Raw genomic sequence first — 18511 nt, 5'->3', positions numbered from 1 at the left:
TAGATTTATTGCCTTATAGCCCTATATTATAATTCTGTTGCCAACTAAATAATTGTGGGCTTATGAAATTTTTCTCATGACTGGTCCCGGAAACAAATGCAAAAGCTGCTGCCAAACTTTTAGTGTTGATTTTTCATTCCTTAAAAAAAAAAGCACCCTTTGGGAATAATTAAGTTTTAATTGAATGCTATTTTTAACAAAGATGGAAGATTTATAAAATAGATACAGATAATTAGGGTGAAGAGTTCAATGTAAAATTTTGATTTGTAAAAAAAAAAATTGCAAAGTGCCAAATGCAGCATTAACCAAGAAAAATGGAACCTTCTAGATGTTTGTCTGGAAGGATTAATTATCCATGGCTTCCAGTAGCCTACATTCTTAAAACTATAGGGTAAAATTATCAAAAATGTTTATATTCACATTATATTCATGTTTATAGTCACAAAAACATTTCACGTGTCATTGTCTTTACTCTTTGCAACATACCTGTTAGATAAACATTGTTCTAATATTAAATTTGCAAAGTCAAAAGAGTAAAAGTTAAAAACATGGTCTCTGAAGCCAACACTCTTGAGTTCAATTTGTGGTTTTGTCACTTATTGCTGTATCACCTTAGCTGCTTAACTTCTCTGAGCCTTAGTGTCCTTGGCTATTAAATCACACCCATAGTAATTGCCTCATAGAATGTATGAGGATGAAATGAGTCCAGATGTCTAAAATAATCAGAACAGTGTCTGATACATAGCAAGCACTCAACAAGTTTCATTATTTTTGTTGCTATTAATAATAAATAGTATTATAAGAGACATAGGATCTGAAGCCAAGAGAAAAGTTAGATTTCTTCCCCAAGGTTATTCAACCATGAAGAACTAGAGACAGGATTTTGACTCAGAGAATAATTTTGTATTTTATAGTGTCAGGGTGTTAGCAGGGGAAATGGAAACTAGTAGACCTACTCAAGATGTTACTTTGTATCAATCAAGAGGATTGTTGTTGATGGTTTGAGTATGAGGAATGAGAGAGAGAGGGACAACTGAGCAACTCCAGGGATTCTGACTTGAACATCTGGGGGACAGTGACTGACAGGGAAAATGGTGGGTAGCGGGGCCATTGACCCATGAACAAGACTGAGTCACCAGTGGTACCATGCATGGCAAAGGATATGGAAGAGAATTTAAGATACTCTGATGAAGGCCACAGTAGACATTTGGGTTTGCAAATCTGTGGTTTAAAGGGATGACCTGAACTGGATTTTTGCATCCATATCTGTTAGGTCGTGCAGTACATAGAGAAGAAAGAACATTTCTCTTAGAGTCAGAAAAGCGGGGGTTGGTGATTTGGGTATTTAGTTTAGGATGCAAGATCCCAGGAAGACAGTTGTGTAACTTACGGAAACTTGTTTCGTTACTCTGCAATTTATCTTTCCTAAAATAATACGTGGATTTATAACAGTATTCTAGTCTATCAGCTATGAATGAGGTGGGTTAAAAAGGGCAAATGTGTGTCTCACTCAGAAGCATATTTCCCCTTTATGAATTGTATGTACTATATTAGTGTCTTTAGTACTTTAGTACTTTTAAATTTTATTGGTAATTATCACCAGTCACAGTAAAAGATGAACCAAGAACAAATACTCTGGAACTTATTTTGTTGTAGAGGACTAAGAGAACATGTAATTGGGAAAGTCTCTCTAAATCACATCCTCTATTTCTCTTCTGCCAACAAGTTTCTACTTGTTGATGGCCAGCTCATGAACAAAAACTGACATTTCAAAATGTTTGCATTCCAGTTTAATTGAGAGACAGAGTTCCAATGTTAACATACTTAAATGTCAAGTCACAAACCATTTTATTTTACTTTGTACCAGGCACCTGGTATGCTGTCAGTGCTTGATAGCTATTGGAACTGTGTATCTTCATTCTGCGTTTAACCTTTGAATGTTAGCTTTTGCCAGACTGCTAACATTATTGCATACCCAAAAGACTACCTGGAAGGATGCATAGATGTTATATAGATGTATGTTATATACATGGAATCACAATGAAGTCAATTATCAACTGTTCTGTGTTTTAAAATATTTTTACTCATAGACTTAACCCCAAATAAATTTCCCGAACATGTAATGGAGTATTTTAAGTTATTTTAAAAAGTGGAAAAGGAATGGAAGAATTCTTTAATAAATGAGTGAGGCAACACAACCGATTTTAAAGTTGGAAACTATCTATGGATCTGTTTCTCAACAGCTAGAATCCTGCCCCTTAATTCCAGTGACTATAAGAAAAAAAATACTGACGTCTCTCTTGTGTGTAATATGTCAGATACCTTAGTTATCCTGCCATATCACAAGTACAGTAATAAAAAATTGTTAATATTTTGGATTTTTATTTTTAAGAGAATGTCAACCTCCATATGATTATTAGCACCTCTTAAAGTCTTTTATTTAGTAATTTTTAAATCAGTCATTTTCTCTGCTTTACTGTCTTCCTGTCTAACCTCTCCCAATAATTAGTGTAGCTTCCAGGAATGTGAACTCTGTTTTCTATTATCTTGAGTAAAATATAGGGAAGAGAGAAAAAATACGCTATTAAAAATATAAAGATGGGCTGGACGTGGTAGCTCACGCCTGTAATCCTAGCACTCTGGGAGGCTGAGGGAGATTGCTTGAGCTCAGGAGTTCGAGACCAGCCTGAGGGAGAGTAAGACCCATCTCTACTAAAGATAGAAGAATTAGCCAGGTGTGGTGGCATGTACCTGTAGTCCCAGCTACTCTGGAGACGGAGGCAGGAGGATCACTTGAGCCCAGGAGTTCGAGGTTGGTATGAGCTAGGCTGTTGCCACTGCACTCTACCCAGGGTGACGGAGTGAGAGTCAGTCTCAAAAAAAAAAAAAAAGAAAAAGAAAAAATGAAGATGGTGTACAGGAAATACACAGTCTTCATCTCTAACCCATGTTATGTTATTTTTATCTACTCATTTATATTAATTGAACTGATGTTGTTATAAATATACATAGATAATGGAGACTTTATTTCTTTTGAATCTGTTCAAATGAATGAGAAACATCTTTTACCAGGCTTACAAACAGATGGATGTGTGATAGTTCTCATGCCCCACACGAACTCCCCGTGAACGCAGTTGAATGATACAAACATGATCATTGCTCATGTCCAGAACTCTTGTTTCTGGCATCATTTTTCCAGTGTTGTTATTATAATGTCTTATTTAATTGGCTAGCCACCAGGCTTGCAGATTAGTTTGTGTTTTGGTTAATGACCTTTATTCTAGTTCTCATGGTCAGCATTATATTTTCATTTTTTTTTTTTGACTGCATAATTCACCTGTTATTTTGCTTTGTGGCCTGCATTTGTTTTATGAAGCCTTCATACATCCCTAAGGATGTGTTTTTCTCCCTTTGCATGATAATCACTCTCCCCATGAGACAGTCAGAATTTTTGCATGTTGGTGATGTGCAGTCGTGCGTGATCAGCCCCCGGCAAAGAAGATGAGCTTCAACTTCTGCTGAACAACCAGCCCCTCTATACGTTTGCTTATTATTAATGAATAGAGCTTATTTGCTGTTATTTCAGGGGGAAAATTAAATTTTTTATCATTTAAATATTGTTCCAGCTTTTTATTCTTTTTGGAATTAAGCACCAAAATTCTGATGTTTTCTTCTTTTTTGTACTAGTCTCTCTCAGTATACTTGAACACTTAAATGAGTTTATGAACAAATACTTAGTTAAGATCTTTTTTGTGTTGTCTTTTCATATATCTTTGGTCATCATGGCTAATGTTTATTTTCTAAACTTCTGAATGGCTTTTTATAAGCTTGTGCAAATTCTTTGAATATAGGAGAAGAAACGAAAGGAAGGAAGGGAGGAAAGAGGAAATAGGGAATCATATTATTCTTAAGAATCATATTATTTCCCAAGTCAGGGTAACACCAATAGGTTGTTTTCCTAAATGAAATTCATTAGCATAATATTTCTGCTACAATGTTTGAATGTGCTCATTTATTTCAGATGTAATAGATTAGGATGACCAATATTGCCTTTTACTTGTGTGCTTCATCTCCATTTGTATTATGTAGAAAACTCTTTGGGTAGCAAAGTCTTCAAAAGTTAATCTTAGTGTCTAAGTAAATTGTTACCTGTTCGTTTTACTTTCTCATAGCACCATATTGTTTATCGTGGAAACTAAATTTCTATGCCTACATATTATTTTTAAGAATCTGTGTTATCTTTACAAGTATTTTGAATTCCCTGGTATACATGTTAATTCTTCCTGTTGCTTTCCTCCTCAGAATGATCTGAAGGTGCTATTTACATCACTGGCTGACAACAAATACATCATTCTGCAGAAACTGGCAAATGTGTTTGACCAGCCTGTGGCAGAACAAATAGAGGTATTTACAGAGCTGCCTTTTCCTACAATAGCAAGTGCATAGAGCAGATATGATTTACTATGACATTCTAAATATTTTATGAAAGATTAATGGCTTACCATAGCATTTTTGTTTGTCATATTTTTCGTTTTGAGTACTTGGTTTGAGTAACAGGCCAGGTGACATTCACGGAATTAGGAAACGTGAGATAGGAAAAGGTATCTGTGACAGATGCTGACCTGAAGGAGTTTGCCCCCTAATGATGAGATTAGACATGAACCTCAATAACAGAGGGCAGAAAGTCGACTGTCCTGGGAGAGGTACAAAGCCCCGTGGACACTCAGAAGGGGGTGGCTTGCCTCCAGCAGGGGATGACCAGGGAAGGCTTTATAGAGGGAGATCTGAACTGAACTTGGAAGTGTGGACACATGGCAACTGGGAAGAACGGTCTCCAGGTAAAGAGGGCAGCAAGAACAAAAGCATAAATGTTAGACCATTCTGACCACTTAGGGAGAACTGTAGGTGATCCTGTTTAGCTGAATTTAGAATGAATGAGAGTGATTGAGGGGAAATAAAATTGGATGCATAAATTTGCAGCAGTTTCTAGGGCCTGTTGAATGTCAGAGAGTTTGGTCTCCACACTTTATTGATTGCATACCCACTGGCTAAAAAAAAAAAAATAAGCCACAAATGTATATATATTTACTTATTTATAAATTATAAGTAAGTATCAATAGGATGTTATCTCACAAAACATATGCAAAAATGAAGATTAAAAATGAATGAGGTTGAATATAAATGCAAAATGTAGTATTTCATCCTGATAGATCATCTTGTGCACTTTTGGGTACTTGTACTCACGTTGGAGATCGCTGGCTGTGGAAGGTCACTGGGGATGTTTGAGGGCAGGAATGAATGTAGGTTCCACATCCTGCTTCTGGGCAGTTTACATGATGGCACCAGGGTCAGGAAACGGGATCCACCATGAGGTTTCATGTAGCTGCACTATGTGACAGTGAATGAACTTGAACTAGCATAATGGCAGTGAAAACAAGGAGTGGGAGGGATGGTAGAATATCTCCTGTTTCATAAAGCTAAGTAATTATGGAAAGTGTGTATTTTAATAGAATTTCTTAACCTAATTTCAGTGGACCCCTAAGGGATCTATGAGTTGTCTATAGAAAATCACCTGAAATATAGATGACCTGTTATATCTGTGTATATATATATATATATATGTGTGTGTGTGTGTGTGTGTGTGTGTATTATGTATGTGTAAAAGAGAGAGGGAGAGTCACCTCAATTAGTTTGCAAAATCATATGTGAATGCCGTCTTTCTTGACTATAATTTCAACTGCTTTTCAAAGAGATTCCTCATTTCCCCCACTTAAAAATAATTTTTGATGCCGTATCTTCCACATGAAAGGACCTTTTTGGGGGGGCGGGTTATAATATATGTGATTCTAAAAAATGTCACAGATAAATAAATAGATTTTTTCTTTGAATAATGGAAAACAACTAATGAATGTGCTAATCTCACCCATACCCAGCTTGTATTAAAAAAGCAATAATAGTAGAAGTCATGGGGGTGACACCCCTCACTTAATATGTTCATCTCTTGAGACAGGTTGTCTCAATCTAGAACAGACCTGTTGCGTCATAAGCCGTATGCACAGTTGTCTTCCTCGGATCTCCCTTCTCCACTATCCTGAGAATCCCTTCATTCCTTCCTATGTTGGATCTTTTTGCTGAGCCCCAAGTCTTTCTCTTTTTAACACATTGCATCCTTGCTTGGCTAGTGCATATCCTTCCTAAGAGAGGGGGAATGAAAGTATATTTTTCAAGATGTTGTGTGTCCGAAAATGTTCCTTTGCCATGTTTTTTTTTTTTTTTTTGATAGCTTGGCTCTTTATAGACTTCCTGGTGGGAAATCAATTCTTTCAGAGTTTGGAGGCTTTTACCCTATTTTCTAGCTTCCAGTGTTGGCTTGAGGAAACTAAAAATGCATTCTAATTCTCAAAGTTCTCCAGTGTTCTGAAATTTCACAATCACGTGTCTTGGGGAGGGTCTATTTTTATCCACTGGGCTGGGAGCTCAATGGGATCTTTTGATTTGGCCGTTCTCATCTTTCCATTTTTGAAAATTTTCTGATTTATTTAATAGTTTTCATTCCTCCATTTTATCTGTCTCCCTTTCTGGAGAAATCCTATTAATCAGATATTGGCTATTCTGGTCCAGTCCTCTAATGTCCTTATCAAGAGCCCTTTCTCTCTTTGTCTTTTTGCTCCACTTTCTGGGAGACTGTCTCGATTTCAACTCCAGACTTTTCTACTCAGTCTTGCACTTCTGTTCTCATGTGTTTAATTCCCCCAGAGCTCATTTTGGTTCTCTGAATGATCCTTTTTTATAGTATTTTGTTCTTTTTTTAATGAATGCATTATCTTTTATAATCTCTTTGGGTATATTAATGATTTTTTATCAAAGTTTTATTTTTCCTATATAATCTGTTTCCCTCTAAGTTGCTTTTGTTCATTTGCTTGTGTTGGTCTCTTTCATATTACTGACAGGTATATTGAAGTCCTTTGTTGTTTGCCCATGTTTAGGAATGCTGAAAGGGAACTTCGTGTGTGAATGGAGCTTGACAATTGCAGGTTTTACTGCAGCGTGGCCTGTGTGGACCATTTGTTAGAGGATCCTTGTGTCAAATTTTCAGGGCTGCTAGTCTTTTCAGATATTTTTCCCCCTCCTGTCTGGAGAGTAGGGGCCTAGCTGCGGCACTTCTTTAGGGAGAGAAGACTCAGGGGCCCCGCGGTCAGCATTCAGTGGGCATCCACTGGCTTCCCCCGTTTTCAGGCAAGTGCTCATGCCCACAGCTGTGTCAGCAGCCACTCAGTCTGTTTTACCTTCTCCAGAAAACAAACTTTCAGTCTTTCAGCAGGGAAGGAAAGGGACAATATGGAATAAGGACGGGGATTTGGGAACTTCACTACACTTCGGGCAGCTTTTCTTTAACCTTCCTAACTTCACACCCCATCCCACTTCACCCAGAGTTCCAGAGAGTTCTGTTGCTCTAAATTTGGTGGTGTAGATCCTCTGCTAGCTTAGGATTCAGCTTCCGCAGATTTCTCAAGTCAAATATCATGTATCCTGATCTTCAACTTCTACAGTTTTGTTGGCATTGTATTCTTTCTTGTTTTCATGTCCTTGTAGATTTATGGGGGAAAAAAAGTACCAAAAAACAAGCAAACAATATTTTCTCTGGTCGTAGGGGGTTTCAAAAATGAGAAAATTGGATACATATGTTTCATCTGCCATCTGGAGTCTATGTTCTTGTCATCCTTCCAGGGCAACTGAGGTTGCCCTTCTTCCAAAAGCCTACTTAGACTGCTCCAGGATTCCTGGTCCCAGGAAGGGTGATGAGTTGCATTATCAGGTTTAGTACTTAATTGTACTCAGCCTTGCTTTGTTTTCTTCTGTTTACTCTGGTTTCCTAACCATCAGCTCCTTGAAGGCCAGGATGAGATTCAGCTTTTACAGACCTCACACTGGGAAGGCAAGGCTTAGCAATAAGGCTGACTTTCCACTTCACAGCTATGGGCAGGCATTCCTTGACCATGCTGTAACATATTTGCTTGTTGCCTCATTGAATCTTCTTCAAAGATGCTCACAACTACATTTCAAGACATCAGAACACGGTTCCCTAGAAAATCTCAGGCAAATACCTTTTGCTAACTTTGTCTTCAGTCATGCTTCTTTGCTAAGTGTTGCTTATCACAGACTCCCTTTGTGGTTTAAGGAAGCCATCCTTCTCCCGTCTACCCTAAATCCCTCCTACCTCCTTACCTTTAGGGTAACTGATCTGTAATATAATAAAGGGCGGGCTTCTCTTTTTCTATATAATATCTTAGCATTTTTTTATGTTTTATTGAAGTGACTCCTTTTGTATGTATTGAAAAGGTTTTATGTGGAGGGATGAGGAACACATAAAGAGACGCAACAATCACGTTTTCTGTGGAGAAATTGTTCCCGGGAGTTTTAATGAAATATCATAAATCTTCCATAGGCAATACAACAGGCTGAAGAGGGACTAAAGGAACTGGATGCAGGGATCATTGAATTGAAAAGGCGTGGGGACAAATTACAGATCGAGCAGCCTTTAGTGCAAGAACTCTCCAAACTGCAGGTACAGTCTCCAACCAGTAGTATTTAGCTCCAGTGGTACATCCGAACTTGAAGTCAGGAAAAATTACTTTCTCTATTGTCTTGGCTTTCTTTATAAAATTCATGTCATTTAGGTCCTAACCTTTCTTTCAAGTAACTTAGAAAATTTTCAGAAACTTTCAACATATTTGGTACAATAAAATTTGTTATGTTTTCATGCTTCTAAGAGTAATATTTTTTTCTGATGTTTACTTTGTTATTACTCTGAGAGTTAAATACTGTGGTATAGTTTAATCGTACCATATTATTTTCTACCATGGAAAATATGATAATTGTCAATCCTACCTAAAAGAGGGATATCTACCCTGTATTTTACATTATCTCCCCAAAAACTATTTAAGAAAATAAATACTCAAGGTAATACTTTTTAGAAAGTGGTTTTTTTAAGGTGTTTAAAAACTATGGTTTATCTTCTATACATGTCTGAATGGAATAGAGACATTGTTTCAATTCTAGAACAACAACAATAAAAATTAAACTAGAAAGTAGTTGAAATCTAAACAGGCTTCTTGGTATCTTTCAGGAATACAAAATAACACTTTGGGTTAATTTGCTTTCCTAGATCTGACACTTACTCAAGAATCTGATACTGGAGTGGGAGAAAGAGACTGAGATATTTGACCAGCAAACTTTAGCATCTGATAGGCAACACAGTTACATCATATTAAGAAAAACATTGTGTACAATTATCTACACACACACACACACACACACACACACGTTAGAGTTTATCTCTGTGCCTTATTGCAGAACTACTGAGGATTAGTAGCACGAGTCCAGTAACCATCTCGTTCCTTTAGCTAATAGTTCATAATGTCATAAGCCCACCATCCCCACTTTGTACCTGGGTAGATGCTTTTCCAACAGCACTTAAGCATCAGGTGTGAGAGTCAAACGTCATAGCTGTAAATAGGCATTAAAGTTGAATTTTTCCAGATTGAACCATTTTGGCCTGCTAAGCCTTAATGTCATACATTAATCAGGTCCACATGCCTCAAATAAATTTTGTGTTTGGTGTGTCATGATCTCTTAAAATGTTTTTCCAGTTTAAATAGTTATTTACCCCACCACATTTGGCAAAAACATTGTCTTCTTAAGTCTTAAAGTCTTTCTGCTCACATCAAATTCTCCTATTTCTCTAGCTCTTTGTTTGAGGGATACTTTCAAATCTGATTGTTATTTAGCAGAAAAAAATATCAAGAGTACTGTACTCAATTACTCTAAAAGTATATAAACATTGAGAACATTCTAAAAATTGGAATTGCATTTTCTATGACACCTCCTCAGCCACATGGATAATTTTTCAATATTTTAACCCCACATCTCATCATAAACTGTTGATATCCTGAGAAGATAGTTTTTAAAACTACCTCATATATCATTTCTAGGAAACATTTTTGCATATCCTTTGGAATCTTAAAACACTAAGCTTATTTTTGTAAACACAGTTTTATTTCCTTTTAGATTTTTAACTTTCCTTTTTTCTTTATTTACATTTTTATTTTTTAATCAGTCTAAATTGCGTCTTGGTATATGGCATGAGATAAGACTCTAACTTTACTTTTCCCCAAATAGTTGAATTGTTTTCACATTATACTTATTGAATATTTATTTCATCTTTTCCCCCGGTGACTCCATACTTTAAATCCTTATGAATACAGTTCTTTTTTTTTTTTTCACTTTCTCTGTTGTACTTTATTATTTGTCAGTTAAAAATGAAATAAATTGTAAAAGAAAAAAAGATAAGAATACTGAACAAGATTAATGAGGGACCTTGAACTACCAGATATCAAGACATTGTAAAGTTGCAATCATGTAAAATATATAGGCATGGGAATAGAGGTTCAAAGCTTATCTTCTTTCAAAGAGCTTTTCAAAGTAAGTGTCAGAAGAATGACAGGCAGATGACCTACAGGCAGAGGATTCCCTTAGGTCACGTCCCTGGAGGAGCTTTCTTGGTTGGGTCATGGTCCTGGCCGGTTAACATGCTTCTAGGGAGGTGCCAGCATCTGAATCGAGAGTGAGTGTTGCTGTCTCCATGTCTCAGGACATGTACGACGAGCTGACGATGATCATTGGCTCCCGGCGCAGTGGCCTGAACCAGAACCTCACACTCAGGAGTCAGTACGAAAGGGCCCTGCAGGATCTGGCTGACCTGCTGGAAACTGGTCAGGAGAAGATGGCAGGGGACCAGAAAATCATCGTGTCTTCCAAAGAGGAAATCCAACAACTGCTTGACAAACATAAGGTAAAAAAAGAGAGAGAGAGAAAAAGAAAACATAATTGTGAAAGCATGTTCTCAAGCCAAGATATATATATTTAGTGATACTTAATATTTCATTTTTTTGTGAGTTCTACCTTGTATAAATTATCCTTTAAAACGGTCAACTAATGTGTATTCGCGCCCACTGGCATTCAGTAGCACAGAGAAATTAGAGGGGATAGATTTCCATATTTTTGTAAGTTACAAAGGAAAACCAGCCTTACCAGTTCCTCACTAGTATTAGCCAGACTTTCTCCCTACATCAACTGCATTCAAGAGGAAATGGACTCTCTTCAAAAGAGCCCACCTTTGTTCTTACCTGTACTTTTCCTAAATGTCCTTTGTGCCCATTTGTCCACCTAGTCCTGGCTGCTCTCTCTGCCCTCCTGCATCCTGGCCAAGGACTCCTCGCTGTGTTCTAGTGATGCAGAGCAGCCCACTCAGCTCCAGGGCTGGGTTGGTGTCTTTTACCTGCATCGTTCAGCTTTTCCAGCCCTTAGCCACATGTTCTTCTGGTTGTCATAGACATCAGACTTTCCTCCTGTGGATAACAAGGCCTTTTACTACGTAATCAGACTTGGTAGGCCTGAGATCCCTCCATCAATGTATGCCATAACCAAGCTCAGGTTGGACACTACTTGTTAGTAAAGGAGTGCCTGTTTAACACACACACACACACACACACACACACAGACATAGCTCTTGAATTATTAGCAGTGATTACAGAAAGAGCAGTTTTGCCAGTCCACAAACTCAGCCTCCCACTCTGTGGGAATTTCCTGTAAGAAAACTGAAAAAATCCTATTGGGTTATAGAAGGTTAAATCTACCATTGTGTAGCTTTCTGGTGTCTTACAAAGGTGAATTTTTTTTTTTTTCTTTTTGAAATTGTACTTCTCAGTATTTTTTCCCAGAGCTTTTTTCCCAAAACTTTATGATTTATTAAAGCCTTATCATTTGGCTTCGAAAACATTGCCTTAAAGTTCACAGCTGGTTTTTCTCAAATTGTTGACTATAGCAATAAAATATCATTCTGAGTTATTCCAGAGGGGAAGCTAGGATCAATGAGTATAAATAACAGAGAAATAAAGCTCAATAGAAGAAGAATTCTAAAGTGAGTAGGCTTCCATTGAACAGACGGCCCTCCTAGCCATGAAAAGTCTAGCCAAGGCTTTCAGGGGAGATGGGCTTGTTAAAGGAATCTCAGCTTTCACTGATTGTTGGAGCAGATGAACTTCAAGGTCTCTTCCAACTTGAAGATTCTATGATACAATAAGTGTCAGTTAAAAATGATGATTCCAGCTTCTACTGACCAGACCGTTTTCTGCAGGAAAGTTCTGCAGTATTGGTGAGGAGCACAGATAGAAGCGCACTGCCCAGGTTCAAACCCCAGCCCTGCCACTGCTAGCATGTGTGGCCTTGGGCAAGCTACATGGAGCGGGTGGCTCAGTGTTCTCCTCTATAAAATGGGAACTAAAACTCCCTATCGCATAGAGTTATAGAGTGGTTATAAGGAAGAAATGAGTCAGGCAATGTGTTTAGGCCATGCCAAGCAAATAGTAAGAACTCAGTTAATGTTAGCTGTTATTATCAATTCCCAGTTCTTTGATTCCATCATGGAGCTAGGAACAGGAAATGGGATAGGCTCCACCTCCATCCTCTAAGGTCTATTACACAAAAAAAGTAACATTTCAAAAACATTTGTAGGTTGGTGCAAGGCCTACAATTCTGTTCTCTATAGTATATTACAGGGAAAATAAGAACAAGTACCAATCAGCCAAGCATTAAGCACAGCACACCCTCTGGAAGTTCAGGAAGTATTGCTCAAACTCAGCCAGAGGAGGGAAAGTCACTGAAGATGTCAAGTGAGAAAACATCTCAAGAAGAACAGAGTCAGACCAGAGGCCAGCGATGGGGGAGTGGGAGATAATGTGTCCGAGCACGCGGGAGGCCAGTGTGCGGTGAGGTTAGTGAGAGGCCGTGCCAGGACAGGAAGGAGGCCAGACTGCGCAGGCATGAGGTATTAAGAGGGCAGAGGAGTTTTTTCTGCAGCTGGCACATGTGAAGAGCTTTGTTTTGGGGACAGTGTGTCTGCAGCACAGCAGTGTGTAGGATGCATTTGAATAGGGAGACAAGAGAGGCCAGTTAAAAGCCTAGAGCCTAGAGTCTCTGCAGGACACGACCAGTGTCTGGGCTAAGGGGGAGGTGAGTGGGGATATCGCTCATGGATTAACCGAGTTCTGTCAGCTTTAACAGTTGAAGCAATTTTGATCCTCAGGCAGTCTGTGGATGAGGTGCTGACTTCTTTCTACCTGAAAAATTACAGGAATACTTTCAGGGTCTGGAGTCTCACATGATCTTGACTGAAACACTCTTCAGGAAGATCATCAGCTTTGCAGTCCCAAAGGAAACCCAATTCCATACGGAACTGATGGCGCAGGCTTCCGCTGTTCTGAAACAGGCTCACAAGAGGGGCGTGGAGCTGGAGTATATTCTGGAGGTGAGACCACTGATGTAGCATCGTCCCCACTGCAAACTCTCTGCTGCAAAGTAGACCTCTAACGCAAGCTGTATTTGTCCTGCCTGTCACAAAAGGAGACTGTGAAATTTCATTCTCTCATTCATTCATTCGCTCTCCTTCAGTCACACTCATTTTCATACCAGCCATTCTTTCAGCATTAACAAACCTGTCACTAGTTTCCAGGCACTGGGAACACAAAAATTTTAATATGCCCAGGACTCTGCCCTCAGCGACCTCAGCGTCTAGGGGGACAACAGGCAAGTGAGGGACAGTCAGAATGTAATATAAGTCTTTATAGAGAAGAAAACAGTGTTTTGTACATTAGATCTTATAGATCATAAGAAAGAGAGATGCCTTCTGTAACCAAGACCCATACCCTGGAGCAGAGATCATCCCATGGGCTAAATGGGATGCCTCTTTTTGTAAATAAAGTTTTATTGGAACATACAAAGCTTTATCAGTTTATATGTTGTCTACAGCTGCTTTTACACTACAAGGGCAGACATGAGTGGTTGTGACAGACACTGTATGGTCTACAAAGCTAAAAATATTTACTGTCTGGCCCATTACAGAGAAAGCCTGTGGGCTCCCGCACCAGAGTCAGGTGGACTTGGACTCGAGTTCCAGCTTCACCACAAGAATATGACCCGGTACCCATGACAGGTGCTCATAGAGGCTTACTGATCAGCTGTAGGACCCTGTGGCAATGTAGGACATCAATGATAGACCAGTCCCCTCCTCTCTTCAGTAACTACATCAGTTGCCCTAAACTGTTCCGGCTTTCTCATTCTTCCTCTTGCCCATGAAAGTTTTAGGGATTATAATCTCCCTCTTCTTTCCTCTCCTTCCACCCACTCCCCCAACATTACCAACCTTACCTGGATTGCCTGCCGGTCATATTTACGTTTTTCTAGATCTTGTCTTCTTCCTGGGGCCAACATTATCATAGCTAGCTAAACTCAAAATTCCCCAGTTGTACTATATTTTGGAGAGAAACTTATCTTTAACATTTGAAATCTCTGTAATAACAGTTACTATTTATTGATCCATCGGGCCCCTGGCTAGGCTTCTCACATTTATGGATCCATCTACTCTTCGCCCTGACTCTCGGAGATGGTATTGCGAATCCCTGTTTCAGGAAGGAGTCTGGGAGCAATGTCTTGCCAAGGCACATGATTAGTTGGTGGCAGAGTCAGCAATCACACCCTCATCTGTCTGACTTCACAGCCTGAAATGAGTCCTTTTCAGTGAAACTCCATGACCACACCATAAATTGCAGTCCCACCACACGCACACACTGGTCATTCCCTCCCTCCCCTACTCAGTTCTATTTTATTCCCTCACAGCTCAAGAACTCTCCAATATACCATAACACGTGTACGGTTTGTTTTTCAATGTATTGTTGATTGTTGATTGCTGGTCTGTGCACTCCTTGATGGCAGGGGTTTTTGTATGTTTTATTTACTGCTAAGTCCCTAGGCTTTGACCGGTGCCTGGCAGTGGGTATTTAGCATGTTGAAAAGCTTGGGTTTCTACTATTATGCCTGATTCCACCCCACCTGCATAGTGAAGTGAGCAGACCCATATTGCAAAACTGCTTACCCTCATCGTAAATTATTGGAAAAGACTTCAACTGATTGTTTTTAGAAAGTTTTTTCCAGTTTTAAATAAAATAAAAATCTGAATTAGGAATAAGTGATACGGTATTTTTCTTTGATAGAATATACAGACTATATATTCATATTTATAAATGTCTGTGTTTTATTTGAACTTTTATTTGCAAATGTAATGAAAAACTATGTGAAAAGCAAACACGCCCATCCCTTTGATTTAAATCCTTACTATGGTAAAAAGAACAAAACCATGCATACCAGATACCAGCTATACTGCATACATTATTCCATTTAATTCTCGTCATGGAGAAAATAGCTATTACTATCCCCATTGTAATGTGTAAAATGGAGTTCAGAGAAGCTTAGTAACTTACCCATGGTCATATAGCCAGTTGGTTGCAGGTGCCAAAGCCCATGCACAGTGCTTTAAAGCTGTGGTCCCCAACCCCTGGGCCACAGACCAGCACCAGTCCATGGCCTGTTAGGAACCAGGTTGCACAGCAGGGGTGAGCGGCAGGTGAGGGAGCAAAGCTTCATCTGTATTTACAGCCGCTCCCCAACACTGGCATCACCACATAAGCTCCACCTCCTGTCAGATCAGCAGTGGCATTAGATTCTCCTAGGAGCTCAAAGAACCCTACTGTAACCTGAACAAACCTGCCAAAAAGGTTGGGTGCCAAAAACCACTGCTTTAAAGGACCACCATCTGATTACTGGTTTCAAAGCCATCTTTTGCTTCCCAAAGCAAACCCCAACACAGACACCCCCGACATAACTTCAAAGAGAATCTGTCAAGCACATATTTTGTACACAAGGAGAAATGTCATTCCCTGTTGAGGACTTTTTCAGCTCACAGACTAATGTTATGTTTCCAGACGTGGTCCCATCTGGACGAGGACCACCAGGAGCTCCGCAGACAGCTGGAGGTGGTAGAAGGCAGCATCCCAAGTGTGGGTCTGGTGGAGGAGAGTGAGGACAGGCTCATCGACCGGATAACACTCTACCAGGTTGGTGCCCAAAGGGCATCTTGGTATTACAAGTAGCCACATATCCTTTCGAAACTTACCAATAGTTTTAACACAATCTAAACAAACTTGTGATCAAATATTTTATTAAGTACCTTAATTTTATTGCAATTTATTGACATTGTTGAAAGCAGATAGATTGTGTTTATATAACTTACAGTAGAACATAAATAAAAAGTCTTCTTTTTTTCTTTTTTTTAAATGAGAGAGCTCTTTTTGAAAATTCAGGCTCCACTGAGCAGTTTCTGTAGTTTGTGCTGGTATAAAACTATTCTTGAAATAATGATAGTTTGACAGTTTTAAATGCACCTAAAGCCAATACCAAAAAGTAAAAAAGGAGAATATCTATGCTTATATATTGGTGAAACATCTTAAAGTTGTCAATGTTACTTGGGTGCCAATAGTTTAAGTTCGAATAACGGCAATGGGAACATTGTGGGCAACAGAAAAAATATAATTCTTAAAAACAAAAATTGAACAATCCAAACTTTTAACCCAATATTTTCAATCATTTTAGCACTTAAAATCTAGCCTCAGTGAATACCAGCCCAAATTATATCAGGTGTTAGATGATGGCAAACGACTCCTGATATCCATCAGCTGCTCAGATCTGGAAAGCCAGCTCAATCAGCTGGGAGAACACTGGCTGAATAATACCAACAAAGTGTCTAAGGAACTTCACAGATTGGAAACGATACTGAAACACTGGACCAGGTAACACAATGACTATTTTGCATATTTTAGATAAGTACTGCAGGGTACTAATAAAGCTAGTGGGTACTATACTTGAAAACAATATGGTCCCTCTAGGAACTTAATGCATAGTTTGGAAAATAAAGACAAACAGAAAGTCCCCACTTGGATTCTTGTATAATTGTATAAAAATGTAATTAAAAGTGGGCACAGAGGCAGCTGCATACTGCACCTTACCTTGGCCTAGTGACTGTGTCTGGGTGATCACAATAAAGCCTATGATGGAAAGAAAGAAGAGAAAACAAGGACTGAGAAAAGGAAGCTTCTTAAACACAATGGGAAGTATTCAAGGGAGGTGGAAGGTTGATTTTTTATGTAATGAAATACTGTGTTTCTGTGCCACCTTTATTTCAAAGAAGTTTTTATAACAATCATCTAATATTTTCTAAGTAGCATCAATGTGAAGGACTAGGAGAAAGATCTTTATTTTAATTTTCAGCTTAGAGATGAACAAGCTAAAACTCAGAGAGACAGACTTGATCAAGGAATAAATATTAAGAGAAGAGAATTTCACAGTGTCAGCTTAGTGTATTTTCCTTCTAAGTCTTTATCTCTTGTTGTAAAACTGTTGGCATTGGTGAATAACATGGGTGAGCAGAAGGTAGGGATTGGATGTTTACTTAATAGACTCATTAATATACTTACAGATATCAAAGTGAATCTGCAGATCTAATTCACTGGTTACAATCTGCAAAAGAAAAGCTAGAATTTTGGACTCAGCAATCTGTGACAGTCCCACAAGAGCTGGAAACGGTCCGTGATCATCTAAATGCTTTCCTGGTAGGTTTAAGATCTAAGGAATTTGATGAGATTTTATTGTTTTCAGGTCTTCAGATCAGACATGACCCATACACCAGCAGAAAGCAAGTCAGCTGTCAATGGATATACTTAATAAACTAAATTATTGAGAATTTATCAATGTTAACTATGTGTGTTCAATAATTATGCAAAATAAAGGCTAAGCATGGTGGCTCACACCTGTAATCCTAGCATTTCAGGAGGCACAGGAGGGAGGATTGTTTGAGGCTAGGAGTTAGAGACCAGCCTGAACAAGAGCAAGACCCCATCTCTACAAAAGATAGAAAAATTAGCTGGGCGTGGTGGCATGGGCCTGTAGTCCCCGCTACTGGAGAGGCTGAGGCAGTAGGGTCACTTGAGCCCAGGAGTTGAGGTTGCAGTGAGCTCTGATGACACCACTGCACTCTAGCTGGGACGACAGAGTAAGACAGTTTCTTGAAAAAAAAAAAAAAAATTATGCAACATAATAGGACTCAACTTCTCATCTAGTGAATGATCTTTAAAGTAGTTTTCAAGTAATGGCTTCATAGTTGGCTTTCATTCGAGGGCAAGGGTGTGCTGCTTTCATTTGCCTCTTCTGTGCTCGGCATAGCTCCCCTCTCAAAATGTAAAGGAAAGTATTCCATGCACTAAGTTGGTCCTTTAAGGAAAGGTCTGGCTATTTAACCCTAATTTGAAAGTCACTACTTCTTTTAGGAGTTTTCTAAAGAAGTAGATGCCAAATCTTCCCTGAAATCATCTGTCCTGAGCACTGGAAATCAGCTTCTTCGGTTAAAGAAGGTGGACACAGCGGCACTGCGCTCTGAGCTGTCGCACATTGACAGCCAGTGGACTGACCTGCTGACCAACATTCCAGCCGTGCAGGAGAAGCTCCACCAGGTAGGGGCAAGGATTGTTTTAATGAGTAATAATGGACTTAAGCTCTATGAAATGGA

The 18511-nt window shown here is 38.9% G+C and overlaps 1 protein-coding gene across 1 annotated transcript in view; it reads left to right on the top strand.

The window, feature by feature from the left end:
* Positions 1-18511, top strand: part of SYNE1 (spectrin repeat containing nuclear envelope protein 1) — a 425086-nt gene that overhangs the window by 310727 nt on the left and 95848 nt on the right. The window contains exons 103-110 of the mRNA XM_069488737.1: positions 4303-4404; positions 8447-8566; positions 10652-10852; positions 13193-13366; positions 15876-16007; positions 16543-16739; positions 17426-17558; positions 18273-18455. Of these exons, the coding sequence (XP_069344838.1) occupies positions 4303-4404; positions 8447-8566; positions 10652-10852; positions 13193-13366; positions 15876-16007; positions 16543-16739; positions 17426-17558; positions 18273-18455 (1242 nt within the window). The remainder of the gene's footprint in view (positions 1-4302; positions 4405-8446; positions 8567-10651; positions 10853-13192; positions 13367-15875; positions 16008-16542; positions 16740-17425; positions 17559-18272; positions 18456-18511) is intronic.

The sequence above is a fragment of the Eulemur rufifrons genome, chromosome 15 (genome assembly GCF_041146395.1).
Source record: "Eulemur rufifrons isolate Redbay chromosome 15, OSU_ERuf_1, whole genome shotgun sequence".
NCBI lineage: Eukaryota > Metazoa > Chordata > Mammalia > Primates > Lemuridae > Eulemur > Eulemur rufifrons.
The sequence above is the reverse complement of the archived record's forward strand: the minus strand, read 5'-3'. Positions and strand labels throughout refer to the sequence as shown.